The 10,351-nt window shown below is 41.2% G+C and overlaps 1 protein-coding gene and 1 long non-coding RNA gene across 2 annotated transcripts; both read right to left on the bottom strand.

Moving 5' to 3' along the window:
• Window positions 1-1,564: 1,564 nt before the first annotated feature.
• LOC135115130 (uncharacterized) lies at window positions 1,565-3,312 on the bottom strand. The gene is made up of 3 exons (XR_010275827.1): window positions 3,207-3,312; window positions 2,077-2,218; window positions 1,565-1,746 (listed from the first exon to the last, which is right to left on the bottom strand). It is a non-coding gene; the product is annotated as an uncharacterized LOC135115130 (long non-coding RNA).
• Window positions 3,313-4,386: 1,074 nt separating this feature from the next.
• On the bottom strand, window positions 4,387-8,656 carry LOC135115129 (cell surface glycoprotein 1-like). Its single transcript, XM_064031629.1, has 2 exons — window positions 8,340-8,656; window positions 4,387-7,607 (listed from the first exon to the last, which is right to left on the bottom strand). Exon 2 carries the CDS (start codon window positions 7,555-7,557, stop codon window positions 4,600-4,602), a length of 2,958 nt encoding a protein of 985 aa, XP_063887699.1. The 5' UTR covers window positions 7,558-7,607; window positions 8,340-8,656; the 3' UTR covers window positions 4,387-4,599.
• Window positions 8,657-10,351: the final 1,695 nt, after the last annotated feature.

The raw sequence follows: 10,351 nt of genomic DNA, 5'->3' as shown, positions 1-10,351 counted from the left end.
GGGATCCTGGTAGCTTGGAGGTCGTGGGTAGTTGGCTGATATAGTTGATATGTGCGAATAAAAGACACAAAGATGAGAGGTCTTCTTGATTTTAATAGTAGATAGTATCCACTTGATTCGAGAAGAATCTTTAACGTGACGATTGATTGTTCTCTCTCTCTGAAGTGAAATATATGATGGCTGAGCAGCGTCTCTCAAAGCTGTGATTGAGCGGAACTGAGCGAGAGACCAAGACTGACTGCTCGTGATTGGGTGACTGACTGACTCCAACTCTGACTGAGCTGCGACTTTCGTGTGAACTCTGACTGGGACTGGGACTGAACTCTGACTGGGACTGTGCTGTGATTGAACTGAGAGCTCGCTACCATGCGGGCTGTATTTATCTGAGCTAAATGGATCGCAGATGTTATCCCTAAGGACTGAAAGTGGGTGTGAAATTCCCTTGTGATAAAGGAGAAGAAATGACCAGGAAGGAAGACAAACACAGGTACGCAGGTGTTATCTGTAAGGACTGGAAGTGGGTGTGAAATTCCCTTGAGAGGTAGAGAACTGGCTGGCCATGGCACACGTGGGATGAATATATGAAATAGTGAATATACATATATATATAATAATAGTAATTGGTGAGACTGATACAGTAGTAGTAGTAGTAGTAGTAGTAGCAGTAGTAGTAGTAGTAGTAGTAGTAGTGGTAGTAGTAGTAGTAGTAGTAGTAGTAGTAACAGCAGCATTATTAGCAGTAACAGTACCAGCAATAGTAGTAATAGTAGTACCAGCAGTAGTAGTAAGTAGCAGTACCAGCAGTAGTAGTAGTAGTAGTAGTAGTAGTAGTAGTAGTAGTAGTAGTAGTAGTAGTAATTGTAGTAGTAATAGTAGTAGTAGTAGTAGTAGTAGTAGTAGTAGTAGTAGTAGTAGTAGTAGTAGTAGTAGTAGTAGCAGCAGCAGCAGCAGCAGCAACAGTAGAAGTGACAATAATAGTGGTAACAACAGTAGTGGAAGTGACAATACTGTAATAGTGGTAGCAGCAATAGTAGTAGTGACAAAAACGGTAGTAGCAAATGGTAGTTATTGCATAAGTAACTAACAGTAGTAATAGTGGCAGCAGTAACAGTAGTAGTAGTAGTAGCAGTAGTAGTAATAGTAGTAGAATAACAATCGTAATCACAGTAATAGTAACAACAATAAGAAGACTAATAATAAAAAAGGAAAAAAAATTGAATGCCACTAAAAAACTTATCTATTTCCTGTTGCGTTTTCTGATGGACTTGTGCGTCCAGCACTGCCAGGTACCTCTGTCATCACAACGCCTTCAAACCGACCTTTTGTCTAGAACTGTCAGCTGGCAGCACCCCAGTTGCGCGCGCGCGCGCGTGTGTGTGTGTGTGTGTGTGTGTGTGTGTGTGTGTGTGTGTGTGTATGCCTTTCCTTAATGTTGTCAGCACTCACTATCTTACTCTTATACATTATCACACGAGTGTCCGGGTAAGTGAAGAAAATATATGAAGATAAATATATGGATACATATAAATATTTGAAATGCAAAATGCCTTGCATCACTTTAATAGATTTTATTAACACTGGTCTACATTTACTATTTCTATTTAGTTACAGACGCCAGTGCCATCCAACAAGGATGGGTACAGATGGGTATCGTTAGTTGTTCTTAAGTAGCGGTCTTCACAGTATTGAATTTCTTGGTGCCTTTGTAGACGTATGGGTAGAAGACGAAGAGATAGTAAGTATTTCCTGTAAGATAATCAGCCGGGAAGATTATATTAGTACACTCACTGCTGAACAATAGAAATACACACTTAGACATTATCTTCCCTTTTGAAGGTGGATGAAGTGTAGCAGCGTGAGGAGGAAGAGAGACAGACACCTGTGTATATGTTCCTTTTGTGTATTTCCCCTTAAGAGAGCCACATTATAAGACTGGCAAATAAGCGAATGTAGAATGTTAAATGTACAGAGAGATCAAGAATATAAGTCCAGTAAAAGTCGTTTAAAAATACTCGTAGATTCTATTCAAAGGCTGATGTTGAAAGGGTTCGCAGGACATTAGTATGTTATCTTTACCGTAAGGTTCATTAAATGATGTTCCATAGGAAGGTGAATACGGAGTAACGTAGTTATTCATCGTTAGGTAATGCTGATCCATGTTTGACCACATGTTGGGTTGGCACAGGACGGCTGTGGTGGTGGTCAGGATGATAATTAGCTAGAAGAGAAACAGCGCGTGTCGGATAAGGAAAAATGCTATGGCTTTAGTTTAAGTGTATTCATGCATCATTACTAGCAAAACACGCACGTGTGTGTGTGTGTGTGTGTGTGTGTGTGTGTCAGACGTCTGTCCTCATCATGTAAGCTCCAAAGAATTACCATGATATGAAACTGAGGTGAAGTCTTCCTCTCCCATTGATCAACTCATAGGCTCATGCTAGAGCACGAGTTCAAGTGACATTACAAGTGAGTTTTATGATATATATTAGGCATTTTGAACAGATCGTTATTAGTGGCAGACTGGAGGTCTGGCGTACATGAGGCGTATTACACTCTCATCATAGAGAAGCCGTTATATAACATTACAGTTAGTGAGCATCAACATTTCGGTCCCAGCACCATGATTATAATATCCTTATATAAATGGGTGCCGCTACCTCGGATATTCTTGGAACACAAATTCTTTTAATTTTTTTTGTTGTAGTTGCGGGGATTGGGTCGTGGGTCGGATCGTGGGTTGGATCGTGGATCGGAGGTTCGAGCCTTAGCCTCGTGTCTCTAGTAAGTGATGAAACCTTTGTACAATTTCATCACTTTCAAAACACAATAAAAAGGCTATGGCCTCTCTCTCTCTCTCTCTCTCTCTCTCTCTCTCTCTCTCTCTCTCTCTCTCTCTCTCTCTCTCTCTCTCTCTCTCTCTCTTGCAAAGATGCATACCCTTCGTTGCCTGGCTCTTTTAGTATTCTTGCGAGAACCTTTCCCGCTTACTTGATTACTTCAGTTACATCCTGTGTATCCCACATGACTTTACATTCCAATTTTGTAAAGATCCTTGCAACCATAAATGCTTTTACATCCTACCTCCTCATTTTGTAATTTTTCAAATCCTCTCGGTAATGTTATAGACAATGCTACATTACTCACTATCCTGTATGCAGTCTTAATGAAGCTCTGTGATTGAAAAGCGTTCTCATATTTAATGTTACCTTGTTTTGACCAACGCGGCGAATCTGGGGTCTTCTTGCTGCCTGTACTCACCACAGCCTTCATGTCAAGTGGGCGGCGAGGGAGTTACTGGTGCACGCCAGTGTGGAGGGGGAACACTATATACCTATACATCTCAGTGACACCTTCCCTGCCAGAGGTGAGATGATGCATCATTACCTTCTGTTCGGGAGCCACCCGTGAGCTGTTCCATTCTAAACTGTGTGGAGAACCTGTGTTCTTAAGAGACAGGAGAAGTAGGATCACAACGATCAATAGTAAGAGAAATAGAGGACAGGAAATACCCTTTCAAATGTAATTAGTTCTCTGTTTTCTTTGTTCAGGTTGTATCCCCCTCTCCCGCTCACAAAACTGGAGTACTATATGTAAAAGTTACTAGGAAGATAATTTGAAGTAATAAGAAATAGCTGCTTGATGGCTAGCGTAATGTATAAATAAAATAAGAGAATTCATTGATTGATTTAATAGCGTCGCAAGAATGGGGTCGTATGGCGCGGTACATGAACATATAAGACTGGTAAAAAATGCCAATAGAAAGAATAAGAACAAATCAAAGTAGGGATCATAAGAAAAAAAAAAAAAAAGAACGTTTAAACTAGGAATACAGTTCATGAAGAAGACATTACTAACTCCTAATCCATAACCTCTAGATAAGTCGATGGTGGTTAACAATATTGAATTAATGCGACTCAAACACTCATATAAACTTCAACTTCAATTTTCAAAGCTTTAGTATGTAAATGTACACAGGCACGTTCGTTAGAAACTGAAGTCACAATCTTGTTCAACAGTTTACTCGTCAAGTGATTGTTATGGAACTTTTTTAATATATATATATATATATATATATATATATATATATATATATATATATATATATATATATATATATATATATATATATATATATATATATATATATATATATATATATATATATATATATATATATATATATTTTTTTTTTTTTTTTTCCTACTCCTGCAAACGAGAATGTTGACACTCATACGACACGACTCAAGTTCACAACTTTCTTATTTTTTTCCAGTTGCTTTCTGGTTTCAATTCACTTACAATGTTATGAAACGTTTTTTTTTTTTTTTGGTGTGTGTGTGTGTGTGTGTGTGTGTGTGTGTGTGTGTGTGTGTGTGTGTGTGTGTGTGTGTGTGTGTGTGTGTGTGTGTGTGTGTGTGTGTGTGTGTGTGTGTGTGTGTGTGTGTGTGTGTGTGTTGAGGGAGGCGTTCACTAAACGTGAGTCTCAGAAAGAGTACGTAACGGATTTGAAGCATCCTTTTTTTTTCTTTAATCAACCTTCTCAGTAATCTCCTCAAGAATATTTCTTTATTCAGCCCCCATAAGAATATCCTCAGCATCCTATTTGGTGGCCTTCTCGGCAGCGTCCCCTTCAGCAGCCTCCATAGCAACTTGTTCTTCCGCTGCCTCCTCAGGAGCATCCTCAGGAGCATCCTTCTCTGGAGCATCCTCAGGAGCACCATTCTCTGAAGGATCCTCTGGAGCATCCTCAGGAGCACCATTCTCTGAAGTATCCTCTGGAGCATCCTCAGGAGCATCCTCCGGAGCATCCTTCTCTGGAGCATCCTCAGGAGCATCCTTCTTTGGAGCATCCTCAGGAACGCCATTCTCTGAAGTATCCCCTGGAGCATTCTCAAGAGTATCCTTCTCTGGAGCATCCTCTGGAGCATCCTTCTCAGGAGCATCCTTCGGAGCATCCTTCTCAGGATCATCCTTTGGAGCATCCTTCTTAAAAGCATCATCAAGAGCATCTTTCTTCTGAGGAGCATCCTCTGGAGCATCTTTCTTCTGAGGAGCATCCTTCTCAGGATTATCCTTAAGATCATTCTTCTTGGGAGCATCCTTCTCTGGAGCATCGTCAGGGGCATGTTTCTTAGGATCATCCTCTGGAGCAACATTCTCTGGAACATCCACTTGAACATTCTCAGGAGTATCTTTCTTTGAAGCGTCCTCAGGAGCATTCTTCTTTGGGGAATCATCAAGAGTAATTTCCTTCTTTGGAGCATCATCAAGAGCATCCTTCTCCGGAGCATCTTCTGGAGAATCCTTCTCAGGAGCATCCCCAGAAGCATTCTTCTCTGGAGCATCCTCAAGAGCATCCTCTGGAGCGTCCTTCTTAAGAGGATCCTCAGTAGCATCCTTCTCAGGAAGATCTTCTGGAACATCCTTTTCTGGAGCATTCTCAAGAACATCCTTCCCAGGAGCATCATTCTCTGGAGTAACTTTCTCAGGAGCATCCTCAGGAGCATTCTGTGGATCATCTTTCTTTGAAGCATCCTCAGGAGCAACCCTCTCAGGAGCATCATTGTGTGGAGCATCCTTTTCAGGAGCATCCTCAAGAGCTTCCTTTTCAGGAGTTTCCCTCTCAGAAGCATCCTTCTCAGGAACATCCTTCTCAGGAGCATCCTCAGGAGCTTCCTTCTCAGGAGCATCCTTCTCAGGAGCATCCTTCTCAGGAGCATCCTCAGGAGCTTCCTTCTCAGGAGCATCCTTCTCAGGAGCATCCTTCTCAGGAACATCCTTCTCAGGAGCATCCTCAGGAGCTTCCTTCTCAGGAGCATCCTTCTCAGGAGCATCCTTCTCAGGAGTATCCTTCTCGGGAGCTTCCTTCTCAGGAGCATCCTTCTCAGGAGTATCCTTCTTGGGAGCTTCCTTCTCAGGAGCATCCTTCTCAGGAGCATCCTTCTCAGGAGTATCCTTCTCGGGAGCTTCCTTCTCAGGAGCATCCTTCTCAGGAGCATCTTCAGGAATATCCTTCTCAGGAGCATCCTCAGGAGCTTCCTTTTCAGGAGCATCCTCAGAAGCATCCTTCTCAGGAGCATCCGTCTCAGGAGCTTCCTCAGGAACATCTTTTTCAGGAGCATCCTCAGGAGCATCCTTCTCAGGAGTTTCCTTTTCAGAAGCTTCCTTCTCAGGAGCATCCTTAGGAGCATCCTTCTCAGGACTATCCTTCTCACGACCATCCTCAGGAACATCCTCAGAAGCTTCCTTCTCAGGAACATCCTCAGGAGCATCTTTCTCAAGAACATTCTGAGGAGCATCTTCGGGAGCATCTTTCTCAGGAATATTCTGTGGAATATCCTCAGGAACATCTTTCTCAGGAACATTCTGAGGAGCATCCTCAGGAATGGCATTCTCTGGAGCATCCTCAAGAATATCCTTTTTTGGAGCCTCCTCAGCAGCATCCATCTCTGGCAGCTCCTCCTCCGAGGTCTCCATAGGGTTGTTCATCTCTGGGACCTTCTCAGAAGCTTTTTTCTCTATATCCTTCTCAAGAGCATCCATCTCCGGGATTTTCTTAGGAATATCATTCTCTGTAATATCATTAGGAGCACCCTTCTTCGCAGCATCCTTAAAAACATTGTCGTCAGAGTCTTTTGGTACACCTATCTCCGGCGCCTCCTTAGCACTATAATTTTCTGCTGCATCCTGAAGAGTATCCTGTTCTGGAGCCCCATTTGGAGCACTCTTCTTCACAGCCTTCTCAGAAGCATCCTTCTTAGTTGCCTCTTTTGGAATATTTTTCATATCATCCTTCTCTTTAGCTTCCTTAGGAGCGTCCTTCCGAGCACCTGTCTTTATAACTTTCTCAGTAACATCCTTCTCAGTAGCATTATCGATAACAACCTCAGAAGCCTCCTTCGGTAGAGTCTTTTTAGTAGCCTCATTAAGATCCTCCTTATCCACAGCCTGAGGCGTATACTTCTTTACTGCCTCAGGAGCATCCTTTTCATTAGCCTTCTTTTTAATCTCCTCAGAAACTCCTTTCTCGGAAACCCTCACAGTGACCTCCACAGGAACATTCTCTTCAACTTTCTTAGGAGCAGCATTCTCAGCAGCCTCTTTTGGAGCTTTTTTTTCGGCAGCCGGAGAATTTAAAGGAAATATGTTTTTAAGAATATTAGTCAATTTCGGGCTTATTAAGTTCTCAGTCTTTTGGTCTGTGTCTAGAATGGTAATATCAGTAGTATGCTTCTTAACGGTATATTCCACCGTCGTCTCTGACCCCTTGTCAGTCGACGAGTCACCAACCTTTCCGGCAAAACGATCCCCAACAAAATTATTCACGGTATTGTTCTTAGTGATGTATTCAGGAGTAATGATGGGAAGCCTCAGAGTAGCTACATTAGCAGGCTTCTCAGTCATATGTTTTTCAACAACCCCAATTTCTGTTGTAGGATAGTTGGCATAATTTTGCAAAGTGCTTTCAGTGAATTTGTCTGGGGCCATGTCACCATTCTTTCCAGTGCTCTCAATTACGGGCTTCAAGGTGGGAGGGCTCTGAGCGGTCTGCTTCATCGTGTCCTCGTCGACATGTGATTGGAAGACTAAGCTGTAGTGAGTACTGTCTGTAGGAGAGGAAAGAGAGATAAGTAAATATGAATATTCGTTGCTGATCACTCTTTTTAAGGTTTTGTTTTTAATTACCTTAGGTTAAGAGAGAGGCAGACAGTCAACACACATCATGATCCTCTTACCTTCATTCCCTTTCTTCCGAAGGGACGCAAGTATTTCGCTACCAGGAGAGGGAAAGGAAAACGTAATCTTCCTTGTCATTTTCTTTTCTTTCTAACTAAGAGAGCAACAGTGTACGTAGCCTTTGTTTTTAAAGAAAATGTTTTAATTGTGCGGTCTGTGCGCTTATATTTTCTTTGTTAGACAACACAGTAAGAGAGCTACACTTCACTATTATATGGAAGCACAATATCAAACCATAGAAAATGAGAGACTTTCGTGACTAAAAATAAATAAATAAATAAATGAATAAATAAATAAATAAATAATTACATAAATAAATAAATAAAAATAAAAATATATAAATAAACCGATAGCCAGACTGACTGGGTAACTTAAGCCCTTTGTCAACAGGGATGATATTGATAGATTCTAAGAACTGGAGTATAAATTGATCTCACCGTAAGGATAGCAGTACCACGTCCCCAGTTTGTTGCTAATTAGTGGATAATAGTATCTTCCCATAACATAGCTGTATGGTGCTGGATAAAACCATCCCGCCAGTCTGCCGTACGACGGAAGATAGTACCATCCCCTTATTTGATTTCTCAATATAGGATAGTTACTTCTATGAGAGGAAGGTGGCTGCGAGGGGCTGTGGGTTGTTGGTATGCTTGGCCTGCTAAGGACGGCAGTGATGGTCACCACGATGAGAAAGACCTGAGAGGAAACACTGTAATACAAGTGTATTCCAGGATCAAAGACTCACTGTTTCGTAAACATGTATACACATTACTATTAATCTAATTTAGTATTTCTACTCCGAAGTTTTTGTACGTTTTCTCTTCCTCACTTGAATATGCACGTATCTTTCCTTGTGTTCTAGTGCTCATTTCCATAGTTATCACAAATTTTACATCTCCATTAGCTGATTTTTCTTCGAAGATAGACAGGTGATTCTGTGTAAGTACTTTGTAATGCAAGTTATTGAAAGCTACTGCATGTTTCAAAATGAACTTTTATGGTGAAATTTCTACGACCAACACAAGAAATCTGAAACTGAGTATGTGCCTGTACTCACCAAAGCCTTCATGTTGAGTGGCCACTGACAGTGTTGCTGAGGAGAGCAGGTGTCAAGTATAAACAATATTAATCATGCATTGCGACGACCATTCTCTTCCTGAGGTGAAGTAATGCACCGCTACCTTTTCGAGTTGTATTCAAATGTATGTGTGTACGCTTCTCTCTCTCTCTCTCTCTCTCTCTCTCTCTCTCTCTCTCTCTCTCTCTCTCTCTCTCTCTCTCTCTCTGTATACACTAAAAAATCATTTGATGATGCAGGAAAGTGTAATCAAAGTAATTCGAAACTAGGGAAACAGAAGGATCTTTTAGCTTTATACACTTTCCCTACCCAAGTATGTCGTTGTCATGGAAGGAAAACGTGATCTTCCTTGTCATTTTTTCTTTTTTACTTAGAGATCTACAGTGTATATCGTCTTTGTTTTTAAATTAAATGCTTTAAATATGTTGTCCGTGTGGCTATATTTTCTTATTAAGGAAGATGAGAATTACAGGGAGAAGAATTACATGTGAGGCAATGTGCTCATCAGGGAAGGCGATGTGAGTGGTGATGGACGTGATGGTACCTGTGTAGATGATGGTGATTTTTTATGGTCTTGTTTAATGTCCAGGAGTGGAGTTAGACTAAATATTTCGGTGCAGAGTATGCACACCGTACAATGGGATGGCCAGGTGTTACTTGCTCAGTTCATACACATTGCATGTGTGTGAACTGATCAGATACTAATGTTATGAACTAGAGATGATTTTTTTTTTTATTAAAAGTTAAAAAAAAAAACAACAACAAAAAACGGCTATAGCTGTAGTTACAAAAATACTGGTTTCTTGTCTGAAACAATTTGTAGAATGTGGCATTACGTCGACAAATACTCTCAGTGGTCGGCATGTTTATTTACTTTTTACTAATTTTTAAGGGAATGTATCCCCTTCCCTGTTCTCTTCCACCACCACCACCACCACTAATACCATAACCACAAACACCATCACTACCACTACCATCACTACTACCACCACCACCACTACCATTACTGCTGCTGCTGCCTCTACAGTGTACCACCACCACCACCACCACCACTACTACTAGTACTAGTATTACTACTACTACTACTACTACTACTACTACTACTACTACTACTACTACTATCCTTCTCTCTGTAACTTCATCTCAAGTTTCCTTTCTGACCGTTCTATTGCTGCTGTGGTAGACGGTCACTGTTCTTCTCCTAAATCTATTAACAGTGGTGTTCCTCAGGGTTCTGTCCTGTCACCCACTCTCTTCTTATTATTCATTAATGATCTTCTAAACTAAACTTCTTGTCCTATCCACTCCTACGATGATGATACCACCCTGCACTTTTCCACGTCTTTTCATAGACGTCCAACCCTTCAGGAGGTAAACATTTCACGCAGGGAAGCCACAGAACGCTTGACTTCTGATCTTTCTAAAATTTCTGATTGGGGCAGAGCAAACTTGGTATTGTTCAATGCCTCAAAAACTCAATTCCTCCATCTATCAACTCGACACAGCCTTCCAGACAACTATCCTCTCTTCTTCAGT

Source organism: Scylla paramamosain, chromosome 28 (genome assembly GCF_035594125.1).
Source record: "Scylla paramamosain isolate STU-SP2022 chromosome 28, ASM3559412v1, whole genome shotgun sequence".
In the NCBI taxonomy this organism is placed as follows: domain Eukaryota; kingdom Metazoa; phylum Arthropoda; class Malacostraca; order Decapoda; family Portunidae; genus Scylla; species Scylla paramamosain.
Note: the sequence above shows the minus strand (reverse complement) of the source record. Positions and strands in the feature narration are given on the sequence as shown.

Bases quoted from the DNA above. Each gene is read 5' to 3' on its own strand.
- LOC135115129 (XM_064031629.1), bottom strand. From the start codon at position 7,557: ATGAAGCAGACCGCTCAGAGCCCTCCCACCTTGAAGCCCGTAATTGAG.